We start from the raw sequence: 20,570 nt of genomic DNA on the forward strand, positions 1-20,570 counted from the left end.
GCGCGCCCAGCATCCCGCGACCCGGGACTGCTCGCCCAGGCCGCCGGCGCTCGGCTCCGCGGCCCCACCCGGGCCCGCCCCCGCCCCCGCCCCCGCCCCCGCAGCCAGCCCCGCCCGCTGTGCGCCTCGCCTCGCCCTGCGCGCGCGGCCGGCGCGGCCACCCCGCGGCCCCGGGGAGCCCCGGACCCCCACGTTCCCGCCACGTTCCCGCCACGTCCCGACGCTCTCACTTTGCCCCCGGGCTCGTTTCTTCTGGGGGACCACAAAACGAAGTCATCCTCTGGCCTCACTGGGTGGGCTTTAAACTTGGTTTCCCAAATGTCCTCGTAGAGTCTCAAAAGAGAACAGTTCAGGTCAAGTGCATCTTCTTTTCAGCTTCTCTTTCTCAGGAGCCAGAGTTGGTTAAATTAAAAAATGATACTTAAAAAAAAAACAAAACCCTCCTAATTTGCAACTGTTAAAGTTGTCTAAGAGCACCACTAGAGGATAGAGTTCCACCTTAAAAGCTCTGCTTGTTTTTAGGTACACTGTAATGTGAATAGTTTACCGTTTGCTTTTCTTTTACACAAATCTACCACTGAACAGACAAAACTAGTGTGTGCTAATACAAATCAGAATAGTGGTGGCCCCTAGGGAGCAGGTGACTGTTAAGAGGCCCCAGGGAACTTTGGGGGATGACAGTTATGGTCTATTAGCTGTGGTGTGAGTTACAAGGATGTATTATTCATTTGTTAAAAGGCATCCAGCTTAAGATCTATGCATTTCACTGTAAATTTCACCTCAATTTATTTATTTATTTATTTATTTATTTATTTATTTATTATTTATTTATTTATTTAAGATTTTATTTATTTATTTATTCATGAGAGGCACAGACAGAGAGGCAGAGACACAGGCAGAGGGAGAAGCAGGCTTCATGCAGGGAGCCTGATGCAGGACTTGATCCCAGGACTCCAGGATCACTCCCTGAGCCCAAGGCAGGCGCTAAGCTGCTGAGCCACCAGGGATTCCCTATTTATTTTTTTAAAAATTTTTATGTATTTATGATAGTTACACACACACACACACACACACACACAGAGAGAGAGAGAGAGAGGCAGAGACATAGGCAGAGGGAGAAGCAGGCTCCATGCACCGGGAGCCCGATGTGGGATTCGATCATGGGTCTCCAGGATTGCGCCCTGGGCCAAAGGCAGGCGCCAAACCGCTGCGCCACCCAGGGATCCCTTCACCTCAATTTTTATTTATTTATTCTTTTAAGATTTGGGAGACAGAGAACAAGCAGTGGGGAGGGGCAGAGGGAGAAGGAGAGAGAAGCAGACTCCTCCCTGCAAAGCAGGAAGCCCCATAGGGGGTTTGATACCAGCACCTGGAGGACCTGAGCCTAAGACATACACTTAACTGCCTGAGCCACCCAGGCACCTCTTTACCTCAATTTTTAAGACTTAAAAATACAGTATTTGCAGGTCTTTGAATCTATCACTTAATCTTCTAAAAGATGGCACACTCAATTATCAGTTATCAGAGGTATCAAATTTGCCACGTACTTACATTGTCCAATAATTAATACTAGAAAGTACTAATGAAATCCACCCAAGGTTTCAGGGACAGATTTTTTTTTTTTTTTTCCGGGACAGAATTATTTAGTCCAACGTCCATTCATCAGCCCAGGTTGGGATTTCTTTTCAAATATATGCCACACACAGTTCTTGGCATTTTTGAAAGCAAAAGCTCAATGTAGAGTGCTTTGGAGTTTGATAAAGCTAAAATTAATTCTAGTCCTACTTCAGTAACCTTGGCAAACACTTTTAATCCCTTCTTTCCTCCACTGTAAAAAGCATGTAATAGTTGTACCGAAGTTTTGTGGTGATTAAGTGAAACATATAGAAAGCAACCTGCTCTGCATTCATTTTTCAGACACACTCTCCCTGGAAACCCACCCTTGGGACTTGGGAGGACCTAAGTACAGGTACAAGTGGCTAGATCAGTGTGCTGGGACATTTTTTAAACAACAGCTATAATTGAGATACTTGGTCATTTTTGCCTTGATTAGAATTCTTGCCAAACTGTACTTCTGCACATTTAAAGTATGATCTTTTCTAAAAGAAGGCAGCGTAGAAATGAAGGGGAAAAGAGCTTCCCAAAGAACAGTGGTATGTTCTTGTTGGAATTAGCTAAAACAAGCTGCTGTCAAGGTAGCTTTAATTCTTTCTGGGTCAGTGATTGGTCTAGTAATCTTGTGCAAATTGTGTAAAACATGTTCACTATCTTGACAGTATCCTTTATACACATGGAGAGATCTTTTATTTCCTTAGATAATACTCTGAGAGAAAAGCTTTAAGTGACTCATGATTATCAGGACTCAATGAAGAACACAAATGTTTTCAGTGTAACAAGATCTTACATGTGTGTCTACCTGACTTTTCTGGAGTGCTTCCCACAACATGGATATGCCCCATGTCATGGAATCTGAATAAGACAGAGTATCTCAGACAGGCTGAGCCCTAACAAGTCTGGTTGAGAAGCCTCTTGGGCAGATGGTAAAGGACATAGATTTACGTTTGTGAGTCAATTCATGACACATTATAATCCAAAAATCGCTCAAGTATTCAGTTAATACATAACTAGGAATCTACCATGTTCAATTATTGACTGAGGCCAGAAGAGAGTTCAAAAATTGTTATATATAGGACAGTCCTTGAACTTTAAAGAAACCCATTTCCTCTGTTTTCTTATGGCATGAAGACAAAATACAGTCAGGCAAATGTAACAGATAATAATTATTATGGAGTTTAGAAATAGTAGAGTTGTGAATTGGAAAGAGATTTTTCTAAAGCAGGTGGGAATGAGCAAAGTATGGTTCTGATTATTGGGTTGGAGGTAAGTGAATGGGAAAAAGTAAAGAAAGGGAAGTCTGCACAAAGGAAGTTGGCCCCAGGAAAAGGAAGGGGCACACCTTGTGTGGCCCTAACCCAACACCTTCTACCTGCTGACAATCTGTTGGTCCTTGTGAGCCTAGTATAAGAGGCTCTTCCTCTCCTACAAGGCCTTTCTAGATCCCTCCATCCGGACTGGAGGATCTTCCTTCTGCCTTGCACAGCATAGTACTTGTGCCGCTTCTATGAAAAGCACTTCGTTCTTTCTTCAGATATCGTCCACATGTCTATTTCCTCAACTAGGCCCCCAGGGTAAAGGCAGAGGATGTAACATATTCATTTTGTTCCTCCCTCCCCCCCTCCCGCCCCAACCAACCAGTGACCCACATAATTCCTCATACAGTCAATATGTATTAAAAAAATTTTTTTTAATTGAATTGAATGGCAGATAAAGTAGGATAAATGGAGCCAGGTTATAAATAGGTATATACATCAGAGTTCACTCATTCAGTTAATATTTATTGAATGCTTACTGTGTGCTGGGCCCTGTTCTAGGCTCTGAGGATATATTCACGAACAAACCAGATAAAAGTCTTTACCCTTGTGGAGCTCACACTCTAGATCTATCACAAGGCATGGAATTAGCAATAAATTTACATAAATTCAAGCATACCTAGTGCCCAGAAAACAAAACACACATTTAAAGTTTAATTATTGGTGTTAAAAGAGTCTACTGTTGCTATGTAGTTTTTATTGTGTATTGTATATAGTATACTTACTATATTCATAATATATTCATACCTGTGTATCACTCTATAGGGATTCTAACTGTAAGACTATACAGAGAACTTCACTGGCAATTTGAGATTTTCAGGGATAATTCTGAGCATGCTTGATTTAATTCCGAGGCACGGTCTAAAAATATAACCAGCTTATGAGTGTGACTCTACTGTATCAAAATGAAAATGCTGAGATTGCTGGGCAGAGAATGAGAATGAGGACATGACGAGTCTATGTCTGCTCAAGCCAGTCTGGTTATAGGGAATGAGAGATAGTACATTCATGTGAATACACAAGGTCAGTCAACAGTGGAGTTCACATCAAGAATCAAAACAAAAAACAAAAAAACAGTTCAAGAGCCATTTCCCATTCTTTTAAAAAGACTAAAACAGTAAGATTTTGAGGTCATAAAGAAAAAAATCTTAACATATTAGCTTATTCGGATTTAAGGTTTATCACTTTCATGTATTTTTCAAAGAGTATTTTGAAAAGAACACCAAGTTAAGGAAAATCATGTAAAAGTTTTACAGTAATTTTACTCTATATACATCAATTCCAATCATTTAACCCTGAAAACAATATTTACTCGTACAATCTACAAAAATTTTTGACAGTGACTAGAAAAATTCCATTACTATAAAGCTACAAATTTATGCTCCTAAGAGCAAAAATAATAATTATACCAGTGATAAGCACCAAGATGAGTTTTTTGCATTTAGGGCCTGATTGGTTGTATTTAAACATAACTTTATACCTTATTTGGCCAAAAAAACAAACAAACAGGGGAGGGATAAAAAACATAGAGGACTGGAAACCGTAGAGAATGCCCACTTTAAAAATAAAACAGTAAAATAATACTTTTTTAATTAATGTGCCATTTGCAAAATATATTCATGTCACTTTCCTTCCTCTTTAGTTCACCTTATACAATTTAGATTGCTCCATTTTTATTAATGTGTCATCATACTAATGTTAATAAGTATGTTGTTGAACCAGGGGAGTGTGCGATAATGAATCCAGATTGTAAGACCTAAGTCCAGTTAGCTCAAACAATCTTAGCTGCAACCCATTCCAACAGCTGAAAGAGATTTTTTATTTTTGTAATGTTTAAAAAACCCTAGCCAGACTGAGATATCGTGTGTGCGTGCTTGTGTACATGAATGTGCGTGTACAGCAGTGTGAGTACAACCTAGAAATAGGAGTGCCACACAAACAAGTTTACACAATGGCCTGAAAGACATGAGCAGCCAGATATTGGATTCCCCCCCAAACAAACCCGAGGCTGAGCAGTGAGGAAATTGGGGGATCTGTCATCACACTATAGAATCCACAAGTCTGGTAAATGAAGACAAGCAGGAAGGCAGGATGCCTCAGCCAAGATGTTCCCATGACACTGGAGGATGTGAAGCAGCAACAGCCACTTTTGCAGGCAGGGGTCAGGGACGGACTGTGGGTGGCTACAGTGCTAGGATCCCCTTAGGTCTGCAGCTGAGGATCCCTGCCACTTCCCCAAAGGGCATTTGTAGTAGCCACTGGCAGTGACCCTCACCTCATTTGGTGACAACACCTCCAGGATCCCAGAGTGTGGGTTGGGGTATCCCGTTCTGCTAGTCACCACAGTTATCTCAATACAGACACTATCCTTTCTGGAGGCTGGGCCAAACAATATCACTACTTTCTATTTTCAGCAGTCTTGGAAAGGTGGGGGGAATCCCCTTCTGTCCCTGTGGGATCCCTGAGTTTGAGGCAATGCCAACACACCATATGCTGGCTAGCAATAACACAGGAAGTCAGAAATAGTATTCAATGTCTACATCCAACATTAGCCAGTTTTTGTTATCTTGGTAATACTTTTCAGTGAGATAGTTTCTCTACACAACTTCTAATGTATGGGGTAAAGAAAAAAAATTATTGCTGGAACAAAAAAAGATTTTTTAAAGCTCCTTACTGAAACTCCTTAAGGGTAGGAAAAGGAGACCGGTTACTTGTCTACCTTCTTTGTTCCCGTCCTTGATTTCTTTTTTTAAATAATAAATTCATTTTTTATTGGTGTTCAATTCTTGTCCTTGATTTTTGAGGTCAAAGAGCACCAAGGTTCCTGTTAAGCTACTCAAAGGTTCTCCCCGCCTCTCCACCCACACAATCCTAGGGAATTTCTCAGTCCTCTACTTTCCAAATTTGTAATCAGATCTCTGGGCGTGTCTATATAGCTTGTTAATTCAGTTTCAAAATCCACAGCATTTTTTAAACAAAATGAGATAGTTGCATTCTTTAAATGCCAGCCATGAAATCATCACTTGAAAAAAAAAATGAGTCAGACTATATATATATATACACACACACACACACACACCATATATATATACACACACACACACACATACATTAAGTCAAATACAATTCTCTCCTTTTTTAAAGTATCTGTTGAAGACATGCTTATGACTGCTTCTAAAGAAAAGCCCGTAGGAAAGGAGCCTCATATGCCATTCTGCAGTTTCATATTCTGTTCCAATGTCATCAGTTCTCAAACTACATTGTAGGTACGACTTGCTTCATGAGCCCTGCCCCTCCAAAATGGGCACATTTGATGCAGAGAAAAACTTTGTTTATAATTCAATGAATTTTAGTCACACCAGAAAAATGATCTGGTCTGTCCAAACATGCAACTTCTTTCTTCCCCCATTAACTAAACTAACCCCCCCTTTTAAAAAAAAAAAAAAGGTCATATGAAGTTAAAAGCCACCATATTTCAAGTTAAACTCTGAAGGTTCTATCAACTGTAGCATGATTTCAAAATCATAGTGGCATTCAGTTTTCTGTATTTTCTCTATATTTATCCTAAGGAAACTTCCTGGATCATAATATTTAGGGAGAAATTAAAAGGGTTTTATATTGGGAAGCCCGGGTGGCTCAGTGGTTTAGCGCGACTTTCTGCCCAGGGCGTGATCCTGGAGACCCGGGATCGAGTCCCACGTCAGGCTCCCTGCAGGGAGCCTGCTTCTCCCTCTGCCTGTGTCTCTGCCTGCCTCTCTCTCTCTCTCTCTCTCTCTCTGTCTGTCTCATCAATAAATAAATTTTTTAAAAAAGGGTTTTATATTATAGTATAACATTCCAGAAATTCTCAGATTATCAGGGTTTACTCTGAGCTCAATGTCCTACAAATTCTACGTGATACAAGTATATGAACAAGAAGTATTTGAAATATAAAACCCTTAGCTCTGGGTCATAAATAAATTTGGGTAAAACCGCAAGCCTTCCACAGAATCATCTCGGCAAAGGTGGCCCATCTTCTCTGCAAGAAGCAACCTAGGAATCAAGGGGGAAATCCACAATCATTTATCCATTCAGAAATACAAATATAATTCTAATGAAGAGCAAGGATCTCACTTACCTTTCCTTAGCTAGGAGGACAGACATTCCCACCAGCTTAGCAAACTCTTCTGATGTCAGGGATCCCTTTTCTGAAACCTAACAGAAACACAACAAGAAAAAAAAAAAAAGTGGTAACTTAGACACTAAATTAGGTACTAACCTAGGGAGAGTGTTTACCAGTTTACTCAGGATACAATTTACTGGATTTCCTAGTAAAATACAAAGAATATTCACTATAGAACTAAATCTTTTCACTAATGTTTAATTCTACAAACGTTCCAGGACTGAGAAAAATACAGTAGAGCCTAAGATATCATGAAGCCTTCTATAGTGTAACAAAGGCACTGTACTGAACCCTAGAACTTTGACATCCTGAAAAAGAACAGATAACAAATTCTCACTGAGTGCATACTGCATGTTCCAGTAAAAGAACCTTATATATAGATTTAACATAAAATAAATGGTAGAAATATCTATAGTCTTGAGGTTTTCATCTAGTTTAAAATGTATGAGTTAAATTAAATACGGTCACCAGAGTCTATGAAGGATATTTCAAGTATCCTAATGAGTAATAGCAGTAAAATCCAGTAAACTACAGTTGCTTGTCATATTTTTTGAAGCAATGATTTCATAAAACTACTTGTGATGTTATATAATACTGCTTATGTAGGTGTCACTGAAAGAAAAAGTTCAGTCAAGGGTAATATTCTGATTAACAAAGTTAAAAACCTGTCTGCAAGACTGAGCTTCAAACAAAAAGATAGTATGTCATTAATTTCAATTCTCCTTGGTAAGTTTTAAAAGCTTTAGAAGCGTAATTTTAATTAGTATTTAGTATTGTTAATAATAGGTGTTTTTAATTGGGTCTACAAACATGACTTTTTAGTAAAGTTAAATTCAAAAGGAAATCCTGTTTCTGGAGTTGCTAAGCATTCAAATCTTGGTGGGCAGACTGATGAGGAGGAAACAGGGTTCACATACTGTCTCCAAGGCTGAGGCCACCATTTCCTCTTCTTTGTGGCTCTGAAGCTCAATTACCATGACACCACTGTCAAAAACTCGGAGCCTAAAAATCACAGATGGGAAAACAAAGCTGTGAATATCTAGGATCTTCAACTACTAAAGAGGTGCAAATATCCTGTGCTTTCTTTTATGCCCAAGTATGGGGGCAATGTTTAAAACATAACCACAAGCAACTACAGCATAACTAAAATGCTTATGAATAAACATTTAATAAAAGTATGAACTATAATCCATATGCTAAAAAAAAAATATGTCTGGCACTCTTTTTAACCTGAAGAGAAGAAAAAATAATTCACAGCTGAACATCTGTACTTTTAAATCTCCAGAAACTAACACACAATGTCTAGCAGAAGGGCTGGTTATTCTGATGTTCTAGGAAAAGCCTACATTCTTATCTCACTGCCCCCAAATCAATAAGAGTTGGGCTACTGGCCCCTCAGCTCATGCATAGCCCCGATAAGGAGGGAAGCTAGGATGACAAGTGAATTCTGCTCATTTAATTCCAAGACGGGCAATATGTTGGCTCACCACATAGACGGCAGGCCTGGCAGGACCTTCCTGTCTACTCTGTATGGAATAGTGGCTCTAGTTGGCAGGCTTCCTGCAGAGGTTCTTTTACCTGAGAGGTAATTTTAGCGCTTCCAGCATCTTGCATGCATTCACCAAATCTTCTGGTGAGAGCAACTAATAGGGGGAAAAAAAAAAATCCAGTTTACACTGCAAATTAATAGAGCGATGCTATATAATTATAATGATCACTAAAACAGAAGAGAAAATTTAACAAATATCATTTATCTGTGACTTGATCTTTGGGCATGGAGTGTATTTTAAAATTTTTTTTTAAATAAAAATATAAAAATTATAATTTATTAAGGATTTTAGGTGGCTTAATCACTGTAAGGCAAAAAGGATTAACAAAGAAGCAAAGCAGTGCTTACAGAAAACAATGAAACCATATACATAATTTAAAATTTTCTAGGTGTTGTATTAATCTAATAAAAAGAAAAAGGTGAAATTGATTACAATACATGTACTTTAACCCACCAATGTAAAATGCCAACATATAATCAATATAAAAATTATGAATATTTAACATTCCTTTATTCTGTACCAAGTCCTCTAAAGCTGGTAATTTACACTTACAGCACATCTTAGTTTGGATTAACTGTATTTCAAGGTCCCAGATGTCACATGTAGCTAGTTCGTAGCCACCCTTCCAGACCAGGCAATCTTAAAGAGTCAGCCCAGTGTGGTGGCTGACAAGTATAATCACACGGAATGGCTCCAAAGCTAGGACCGCCTGTCCAAATGCCTGTCAAACCACTGTTTCCAGGCACAGCCTTGGTCAAATAATTTAATCTTTCTGAGCCTCAAATTCCTTATCCTCGTATTATGCCCTAGATGGTGAGAATGAGAGCAGCTACCTCACTGAGTTACTGGGAGGACAAATGGGGTAACATGTGCAGAGTGCCTGGGAAATAGTCAGTACTTGCCAATGGCAGTCAGGACGGCTGCTCAAATAAAAACAGAGCAGAGGCTCAACTTGGGACTGTGGGGAGCACTGGAAAGACATATCTATGAACTATTCGCAGAGAGATGACAGCTGACACCACAAAACCATGTTTGACTAACGGACACGAAGAGTGCACAAATCAGAACTTGGGGGCCAAGGACATGTATGTGTGAAGGGACAAGGAATGTTGGGGAACAGCCACTGCTATTTCAGAGCCAGAGGAGAGGGGCAGCTCTCCCCGTTTCTCTACAGGCAACCTGCATCCAACCCAGTTAGTCCAGCATAGGTAACATCCAGTACTCTGGATGGCATCAGATACAATCTAATTAACTACAAAATACACAGAGAATATTAAAGCCAGAAGGTAACAGTCCAAATCCTGGCTTAAAATGTAAGAGAATTGAGTCTCAGGGAGGTTAAGTGAGCTACTCCAGGTCACTTAGCACATCACCGGCAAAACAAAGGACAGAGTCTTCCTCCTAGATCCCAAGGCAGCAGAGGATTCTTTTCACTACACCATACTGCTTTCCAAATAGTTTGTATATTCTCATCCCGTCCTCAAACTGTATTTGCTTTGGGGAATTTATGTTATATTAAGAAAGTCTATATTTAGTTAAAGAATATATAAATGCTCTATTCTTACTTCCATTCCTCGAGCTCGGTTTACTAAACAGTACACCTCCGTGAGTGACATTATTCCCCCTCGTTCCTGTTAAAATATGAAAATTTAAAAGTATTATAATTGGCACCAGGTAGCATTTCTTAACAGAAATCATAATCAGAATGGAATCAGGAATCATAAAACGTTCTAAGAAATCTTCAAAAACTAAATTTACACACTGGAAAACCTAGTCAGATACATGAGGTGTTTCAAATTCAATACCTGGACTTTAACATCATTATTGTTTTAACATTCACTTAAATGAAAAGAGAGCCTCTACAACAAGTGTATTTAAATGTTTTAAGTTATTACAACTAATAAATGAAGAAATTATGGAATTAAATAGGAATATCACCATTGTAACCCCAAATGAAGTAACAGGTCTAGATGCTGACTGTTATTGCCTGCTGTTACATCACAAAGACATTATGTACCTCCTGATGGAAATGCACAGAACCCTCTATGAAATATCTGTCAGGAAAAAAAAAAAAAAAGGAACTTCTAGGTAGAAATATCAGTCTACCTAAGGAATACATGGGGCAGGGAAGTATGTTAACATACAATTCAATAAAATCCAAACTCTGAGACACTCTTTTTTGTGTGTGGTGGGCAGCAAAATAAAGTTTATTGAGTAACAGTTCAAAGCTCCCCAAAGAGGGAGGGGACCTGAGAGGGTTGCCCTCTGAGACACTATAAGATAAATCACTAGTTTCTTCAATAAATAAATTGTATGGAAGAGAAAAAAGAGATAGGAGGAGAAGGAGAAACCCATGGAATTTTTTTAAAAAGCCTTGAGAGACAAATCAACCAAAAGCAATGCATCCTGATTTGAACAAACTAATTGTGAGAGATATGAATACAAACCAGACATATGAGAACATTAAAAAACTATTCTAACTTTTCATGTGTGAAATGGGATTATAATTACATTTAAAGGCATCTTTATGATGTCTTGAATGATAATTCAGTATTACATACTGAAGAATTTACAAAGTGATGTGATGTCTGGGACTGCCTTAAAGTAATTTTGAGTGGAGGCTGCTTACACATGAATTTGGATGAGAGACATGCAGGGATTCTTTATACTCTATTTTGTCCTGACAGAAATACTTCTTAATGTAAGTGTTTTAATAAATGAAGTTTTGATTGCCTGAGTAATGTTGGAAGATTAATCTGTATTGTGAAATGAGAAATAGTACACTTATATGAAGATTAGATATATAGGCATATATGTAAGCATCTAGAAATCATATATTTCCTTTCGAAAACAAGAGAGAAGAAAAACTTCCTATCAAAGTTACAGATATCTGAAATGGAAATTGAAAACAATCTAGATGTTGACAACAAAATCCACTAATAAGTATACCAAACTAACTTAATATTCCTGAAAGAAAAAAATAACATATGGTTGAAGAGGAGTCACACTAGAAAACGAGTTAAACTCGTGTTAAGATCTCTGATGACTTGGAAATAATTTAACACAGCTGAAAAAGATCACTTAGGTTTTGTTTTTACCTCTAGTGGCCCCTGCAGTATTCCAGCCAGCTGTTTGGCCAGCTGCATGTGGTACTGTGTGCCGGAGCCATAGGTTTCCCTGGTAACTGGGTTAGCTATTCCCATGCTCAGCAAATAGGATTTAAACCTGATGGTCTATAATGAGAGAAGAAAGTGCACAAAAAGACAAATAAGCAGCATTAGTCTCTCTACCCTAACAATCTTTCTATCATAAATTCAATTCTACTCAATTATTTCCATATCCATCCATTTCTTCTACCTTGTTTCTATAGTGTAAATTCTAAAAAGTACATTTCTAGTAGTTCCCTGCATAAAACTAATTATTCTTCCTTCTCCTGTCTTGATGTCTCATACTCTACTGACTTCACAAGTTTGGTGTAAGAAGAAGTTTACGTAACAACTGTGATAAATTTAATGCCAACCAAATGATATAGCCAAAAACTTAGGAAAGATAATGGCTGTGACCAGATTGTAGACAATTTTAATGAAATAAATATCAAACGTATGGATGTGTATAAAACAACCACTCCTTACTTATTTCAATATCTCTCTTATCCACACTCCAAGAGAAGGTACTAAAGTATCTTTTAATCCTACTGGAACCAACCAAGTTTTTATGGTTGACTTTTTCTTTAATATTTTCATAGATCTGCAAGCCGTAACAGAAATCACTACATTAAAAAGAAACTGCTAACTACCAAAACATCACTGTGTTATTTGTCTAATCTGGTTTAATGCCTTAAAAAAGCAGCCTATTACCTCATCTTCAGTGATGTCACCTTGCTTGTCTTTAATTTTATTAGCAATTGATTTTGATAACTCCACCATTTCCTTAGCCTGTCAAGAGAACAGTAAAAGACTGAAAAAAATCCTGTCCCCAAAGTGTCTGTTAACAAAACTCATATCATAACTGGTAAGGATTCAATAGGTACAAATCACACATACCTTGACCATTAGCTTGCTGAGGTCTTCAAAAGCCTGAAATGAGAAATGAGTTTTTGTTGGAATCTATCTAAAGCATTAAAATGTTTTAAATTACTTCATTACTGAAGCGCTCTAGTTTCTTCCTTAGACTAAAGATTTTTGAAAATTTCTTACAAATATCAATTTATATAAATTTTTACAGAAGTAATAATAAATGTACCTTATTCTAAGAATTCAGGTTAGCTAAGAAACCATAAAATTTCCAAAACTGTGAAAAACCTTTCACATATTAAAAAAGTTATTATTGATTAAACAAACAAAAGGTGACATAAATAATAAATTGTGTAGAAAATATTATTTAATGTTCTTTCACACAAGTAAGAAAATTTGTCACTGGTTTTTCCCAAAACCATTTCCTGATAGGAGGTTGAGAATCAAAGATCTGTAAGCTTTCCTGGCAGTGTGCAGCTGCCACAATGTGCAATGTGCAGCTGCCACAATGTGCAGCTGCCACAATACTTCCTTGGGCCCTACGATCTTGTGTGATAGCAGGTGTGATTCAACTGGAACTGTAGACATCAGCCTCTAAATCTTGAATAGATTATACCTGCAGCTTTGGATATAGTGGGTATCACAAAAGAAAAACATTGAATGCCACCAAAACATACTTAAATAAAACTCATCTATAGTTTGATTTACTACAATGAATATCCACTTCAGTCTTCTTCAAACTCAGACATACTTATAAAAAATTTACTTCATATTACCAAAAATATACTTCCAGGGAAGAACATCTTCCAAATGATGTGCATAGATGTTACTTTTTAAACCAATGAAGCAACTTGCCATTAAATGAAAATTTTTTTAGTCCATATAGAACAGTGGTCAACGGATTCAGATTAGCTCATGCCCATCTTAATTACATGCAGAAAAGTAGCCCCCATCTGCAAAAGAATTTTGCTAAAAGAATAGAGTGTTGTGTAAAATTCTTATAGCCAAACTTACTAAGGCTAATACTGAAAACAAAGAGGAATGTGCACACACCTAACAGGAATTTCCTCAGATAAACAAAAGGCTTAAACATTGGATTCTTATCAGCAACAGCCAGCAGATGCAGGAAACCTTTTGTGGGAAACTCTGGGCACCAGCTCTGAAACTAAGTCACTCTAACACTGAAATGGAAGGCAAATCACACACCAACCTAGTTTTCAAAAATAAAACAACATGCTTTACACACTTCTATTCTTATACAAAATATTAATATATTTCTCTTACCGGTGTAAAGAAAACTAGTAAGACAACACTTTAAAAAATTGGATACGGTAAATCACATTATTTACTGTTACATTTTCATAGAAAAAATATGCTAAAAGTAATAATGGGTCCACAAAGAATACAGAATATGTAAATTAGCCTCACTGCTTACAGCCCATAAAAAGTAGATATTTTAGTGTCTTAGAAGAATTACCTGTATTTTAAGTAATCATAAAACACAAAAACTTTCTTACTTCTATCTGTATTACTATTCTAAAATTTGAAACTAGCCAATTACCTAAAAAATAGGTACCTACAATAAAATTAAAGCAACATATGTACAAATGCAAAATAGATGCATTTGCTCAATCTATTATTTTATCTGCCAGTTTATATAACTATCTATTCTTCTATCATGTCTACAGTCAAATTTCCACTCCATTCTTTGGTTATTAGCTTCAGTAACTATTAATATATTTTTTAATTTTGTTTCAGCTTTTTCTTTTCTTTCTTTCTTTTTTTTTTTTTTCAGAGAGACAGTGAGAGTGTGCATGTATGTGCAGGGGAGGGGCAGAGAGAGAGGTAGAGACTCCATGCTCAGCCCTGAGCCCAACGTGGGACTCAATGCCACCACCCTGAGATCATGACATGAGCCAAAACCAAGAGTTGGATGCTTAACTGACTGAGCACCCAGGCACCCTACTCCATTTCAGTTTTCTTGATTCTCTACCATTACATATTCTGTTCCTTCTACCTGGATCCTCTTATCCCTACAAGTCATTTGTTTGTTTGTTTATTTATTTATTTAATTTTTATTTATTTATGATAGGCACACACACACAGAGAGAGAGAGAGAGGCAGAGACACAGGCAGAGGGAGAAGCAGGCTCCATGCACCGGGAGCCCGACGTGGGATTTGATCCCGGGTCTCCAGGATCGCGCCCTGGGCCAAAGGCAGGCACCAAACCACTGCGCCACCCAGGGATCCCCCTTACAAGTCATTTGTTAGCACCTGCTAAACTTTCAGGCCTCAATTCCATTACATGCACTAACAAGCCTTCCCTGACCCCCAAGGAAGTCAGAGGCCATGTAATGTGTTCCTGTTGCAGGCACTGTTTTCTCTAACACGGTATCTCTCCCACTGCAGGGAATGCCTGTTTGCCTGCCTATCTGGTGCGCTGTCATATCTAAAACCTCTATCTGATGCAGGGTTTGTACAAAGCAGGGAGCAGGAACCACCTGCTAAATAAATCACTAACCTGTGTGAGAGAGCATGATGATTGAGTTGAATCCTCTGGACTATGCAACTCCATGAAAATTATATTAAAACAGAATGGCATTTCATAAATTAAGAAAAATGTAATTTTGAACACCAAATTAATATGGCACCACTCAGAAAAATACTAATAATTCAAAATTAGTTCACTGCACCATGCCATCTCCAAAACTGTCACGTAAAATGATGCAAATGTCACTAGAAAAGGATAGTGACAGTACCTTCCAAATGGCAAGGAGAGTGGCCATACTGTAGTAGGAACTACACGTGATCTGAAATCAAGGAGACCAGAGCTCTCATAATCTGGCTTCTGAATCTAGTCACTAGCTCTGAGATGATTACTTCTCTGGATAATAAGAACCCCTTTACTACCAAAATGCTGGAATTTTATGAATTTAAAGATGCTGGAAAGATGGAAGTTGTGGCAGCAAAACCTTTGAATCTCTCCAAATCCCAACATAAAAACAGGGCAACTAGATCTCAAAACCAAAAATCCATGGGCAGGATATACTATAAAACTAAGTGACAAGACAGCAATAAAGAACCTCAAGATAGGAGCACATAGGGACACAAGATCTATCGGTATCTACTACCTGCATGCTATCGGCATCTAGGCAAGAGAAAGAAAAGGGAAGCAACAGGGCAAGGGAACCCCAAAGGAGCCCACAGGAAATCTGACCAATGTGAGGACATAACTAAAATGGGGAGGGTTCTGCCCACTTCAGTAATTGGTGGGTGTGAGGAGGGCTCCTTGGGAAGCGCTGGCCTTCCAGGCTTCCCTTCCAGGAGGGGATCCTACACCACGGAGAAACCTCTAACACAGGAGTCAAAAACTGAGCAAGATAGGAATAAGAAGAGAGGAAGGGGGGGAAAAAAGGCCCAGATAAAAACAGGGTAAGAGAATAGGGCCAGGAAATCAGAGAGCAAGCCACCACCTTCTTTAACATTGTATGAACACAGCAGAAGAGTGAGCTGTGGGGAGTAAGACAAACTACCCTAGACCAGGCCTTCCTCTGAAAGTTCAGGAAAACTCATTTCACATGAAATAGCAACAGCAAAGTATCAAGGTCAAATGCCACACAAAGTTATCATGCAAAAAAAGAAAATAAGGAGAATAACATTTTAGAGAATAAAGGCAAATCGGAAAGACATGTTCACAGATCAGATCAAAATTTAACCTTTTATTTCAATATGAGCTAAAAGATGTTAATAAAATGACACAAGCCATAAACTGACAAAATAAATTAGAAATGAAGTGACATGATTCAGAAAAGAACTTTTAAAAAAATCATTTCAGAAATAAAGACTGTATTAGAACACAAGAATGAATAAACACAAGAGATACTATCTTAAGAGAAACAACAGATTAAAAAGAGGAAAATTTCCTAATAAAAAAGAAATAAAGATAAAAAGGGTTTGAAAGTTGCAAAGGGACTAGGCAACAGAGCTGCAATATACAGCTAATAGGAGTCTCAGAAGAAAAAAAAAATCAAAGCAATTACTAAAAATTATACAATTGAAAAAACTCCCTAAGTTAAAAGAAACAATTTCTAGAACCAAGTACTGAGAGCATATTGTGTACCTGAGAATAACAATCCAGAGTGACTAACTCATCAACATATTCTAGTAAAATTACTGAGCTTTATTTTAAAAGGTTAGTGGGGAGCCTTTGGGCATCTAGGAAAAACAGCGACTTCTTAGGTAATGGCTGATTCCAGATCTGGGGCAGGAAATGTACAAGATGGTCCTGGAACTACTGTCACACCAAATAGTAAGGAAGCTATCAAAGTCTGCCAGGTCACATTAAAAGCACGCAGGAGCCAACTTGAAGAGGCTCCCACTGACCGCAGATGGGACAATGTGAGCTTTAAACAGGATAATAATTGCAACTGACTGAAATCCATCAAATATATTAAAATCTATAAATTCATAATAATATGTAAAAAACCTCTAACGAGTTGCCATTGGAGGATGATAAGGAACCAATTTATCATCTTGATGATAAAGAAAAATGGTACTCATCTTGCCTTCCCTGTATGAACTATTATCACTGAGTAGCCAAATAATAGATGAAAGGAAGCATCACTTCAAAAAGTATTCCAACTAATAAAAAATAAATCCTAGACTATCACCATTTGTAACCACCAATGAACCAGGAGATCTACGCAATGAACATGAATAACTGCTGCCCTCATCAACAAAGACATGATGTGCCTTCTTAGGAAAAAACATAGCATCACTGCTAGTCTCACCAAAGGGGTCAAACATAATTTGATCAAGCCTCTGGATCCAGCTGCCAATTCGCAGGAAATACATAGAGCTGAGGAACATATACAACTTAACCATAAATTTGAGATCAGTAAAATCTAGGCTGTGGGTATTGAATAGGTCAAATGACCTTGGTCTCTCAATGATAATCTATATTTTCAATCTAGTGGGCCCAGAATTGGTACTATAATGGTTAATTCTATGTATTGACTAGACTAGATCATGAGGTACCCAGGTTTTTGATCAAACTTTATTGATGTGTCCGTGAGGGTATTCCCATGTGAGGTTAGCCTTTGAATTGGTAGACAGACATAGAACTGCCCTCCTCACTGCGGGTGGGCAACATTCAATAAGCCGAGGGCCTCATGGAACAAAAGGTTGGAGGAAGGGAGAACTCACGCTTTGACTGCTGCAGCCAAGACAGCAGTCTTACCCAGCCCTTGGACTGGACCTAAACCATCAGCGCTCCTGGTTCTCAGGCCTTCAGACCCAAATTAGGAATTCTATCACCAGCTTTCCTGGGTCACTAGCTTGTAGGTAGCAGATTGTGGTACTTTCTAGTCCCTACAATCACGAGTCAATTTCTTATATTAGATATCAATATAGAGAAAGAGATTGATACCTACATCTGTATACCGGTATCTTTTTATCTCCCATTGGTTGTTTCTCTGGAGAACCTTCATTAATACAGATATCTCATAACCATTTGCAGCTTAGATTTTATTTGATTGATATACATCTTTGAAATTCTATGAACAGCACTAGTCAATGGAATTTGACTTCCAAGGTATTATTAAAAACTGAAGAATTACTTCAGAGTCATTTCAAAAAAAGTCCAGGACCACTTCTATACAAACATAGGAAAACCAATGACATGTTCGATGTAGTAGCTGACTGCAGAATCTAACATCCATAACTGCTTTTCTTAACTAGACTTCTTTTCCTTCCACTTGCATTTCCTCAGCTATGATGAAGTTGCAGAAACACTGTGATGCACATGTTCAAGGCTGTTCTCCTAGTGGAAGGAATGGGCTGATCTGCGCCTCTCTTACTGTGTCTATGTCTGGTTCCTGAGCGGTCAGTGATGTCTGGCCAGGTTAACAGCCACAGAACAGCATTTTCCCCTCAACTAAGTTAACCAAACATCCAAGATAATTATACAGAGGACCCTGAATTCATTAGTATTCTCCAATCAACTCCATCTAGACTTTAAAATTTACACAAAACAACCCATGATGTTTTCTAACATCACAGAAAACATTTCATTTTCATTTCATTTTGGAAAAGGTTTTTAAAACATGTTTTGGCTAAATTATGCCAACCTGAAGATAACCTAGAATAAGAGACCATGGCTTCAGGCAAACTAAATATATTCCAATACACAGAATGGAATGAGTCACAGCTACCTCCAAAAGAATAAACACAAACGGCTAAAAAAGACAGCTGACTGGAACTTATGTATGAGTTACCTCAGAAATGTTTTTGTCAGTTTCTTTCCTTTTTTCTTCCAATTTCCTTTCGATGCCTACAATTCCTACAGCTCTTATTCTTCCTGGCTGAAAAAAGTAGAAAACACAACATACAAAATAGGAAGGACACACTCTTTTGCAGCCCACCAATGTTTTTTCAATGGCAGAAAGGGACTGACAAAGAACCAAAGAAAACCAGCATATGATGACATCTAGTTTCCTTTCAAAATATGTCAGCTTCTCATCATACATAATGATCTTCAAATCATTATTTTAAAAAAAATTGAATATACATTAACTGGCATATTTTACTCTGTATTTTCGTTATAAATTAAATTCGTATCTGTTCTTTGGCAAGCTATTATACTTATATCAGATTTTTAAAAAAAATTTTTGTATCAGATATTTAATAGGGTTTCAAACATGTAAGAAATTGTAGTTAAAATCTTGGTATTTGATAGTTATTATACAAACTACTTTCACACATTTGAGTGCCTATCTAGAGTTGGTGGTTAATTTAGACTGGCCTGAAAACATCACTCAGAGGTACTGTCTGTTCTCTCAGATGCCACAATGATTATAAAGGACAGAATGCAGTGAATGGAATCTAACATCTACCACCCCAAGAATGACTCTGGTGAGTAGTCATTATTTTTGCTAAGTGTCTACTATCTGCAGAGCACTAAATTAGGTTCTATGAAAATAAATCTTTAATCAGAATATCATCATTGTTTCTGGCAAGTTCTATAATCACAGAAATCTTTTCCCTTAATGAAGATACAAGTACAGAACGGAAAATAACTATTAAGAAACAGTTGCAACAATACCTGGGGTCCTCTCTTTGTTTGCAATGACTGGGAAACTGGCATATTCTCCCATCTTCTCTGTGTCATTTCCTCAGATAAACGCCTGTAAAACTGTGGTCCACACACACTTTAAATGAGTCAGTCAGGTTACAGTATCCTCATACAAATCATTCCTTAACATTTCTTTAGTTGAAAAGGTCTGTTCAGTCATCTTGCAACAAACCTAGAACTCTCAGGGACATCAAAAGAAACCAAAGGAAGTTCTTTTCTTGGATCAGCTTCAGAAAGCACAAAGGGGAAAAAAAAAAAAAAGAAAGAAAGAAACTGACCTTCTATATAAACTGAGCTATTCTCAACAAAGAGATGAATGACATTGAATAAATAGACTTAAACAATCCCACATACGTGGATTGTTTTCAATCTATAGCGAAACAGATACAGTGCCAAGAAAAATATACAACCATTATTCATGAAGGAAGCAGAGAATAATTTGTCTGGTGAAAACGTGAAGCCAGAAATTAAGGCCAAAACATCCCTACACTCACAAAAAATCAACTACATTGTTTAACTACAGTGAAAATGACTTCAGTTAGTCACTTATATTTGCTTAGCGCCTACTGGGTGAAGTGCCATATAAAAAACCCACATAAATAATTTAGGGTATCAATGGGGAAATAAACACATTTGTAAATATCTGAAGAATACTTATACAGCGACTTACTAATCAGAACGTGTAAACTATCATATGATGGACTAAGTACATAAGTGATTAGATTTGTGTGGCGTCAAGGAAGAAAGACTTCCTGATTTAAGGCTGGTGAGCTATTAGATACT

General features: G+C 37.9%; 1 protein-coding gene across 4 annotated transcripts in view; it reads right to left on the reverse strand.

The window, feature by feature from the left end:
- Positions 1-3,285: 3,285 nt before the first annotated feature.
- The window catches only part of VPS36 (vacuolar protein sorting 36 homolog), a 50,054-nt gene continuing 32,769 nt past the window's right edge, over positions 3,286-20,570 (reverse strand). For 3 of the 4 annotated variants that reach the window (XM_055317482.1, XM_055317479.1, XM_055317480.1), the window contains exons 5-14: positions 19,758-19,847; positions 18,931-19,017; positions 12,686-12,718; positions 12,500-12,577; positions 11,741-11,875; positions 10,208-10,273; positions 8,671-8,735; positions 8,010-8,094; positions 7,048-7,124; positions 3,286-6,962 (exon numbers count right to left, since the gene is read on the reverse strand). In XM_055317482.1, coding sequence (XP_055173457.1) covers positions 6,869-6,962; positions 7,048-7,124; positions 8,010-8,094; positions 8,671-8,735; positions 10,208-10,273; positions 11,741-11,875; positions 12,500-12,577; positions 12,686-12,718; positions 18,931-19,017; positions 19,758-19,847 — 810 coding nt within the window. In that variant the 3' untranslated portion in view covers positions 3,286-6,868. The remainder of the gene's footprint in view (positions 6,963-7,047; positions 7,125-8,009; positions 8,095-8,670; positions 8,736-10,207; positions 10,274-11,740; positions 11,876-12,499; positions 12,578-12,685; positions 12,719-18,930; positions 19,018-19,757; positions 19,848-20,570) is intronic. The other variant, XM_055317481.1, reaches the window with a different exon arrangement.

This window comes from Nyctereutes procyonoides, unplaced genomic scaffold (genome assembly GCF_905146905.1).
Source record: "Nyctereutes procyonoides isolate TBG_1078 unplaced genomic scaffold, NYPRO_anot_genome, whole genome shotgun sequence".
In the NCBI taxonomy this organism is placed as follows: Eukaryota; Metazoa; Chordata; class Mammalia; order Carnivora; family Canidae; genus Nyctereutes; species Nyctereutes procyonoides.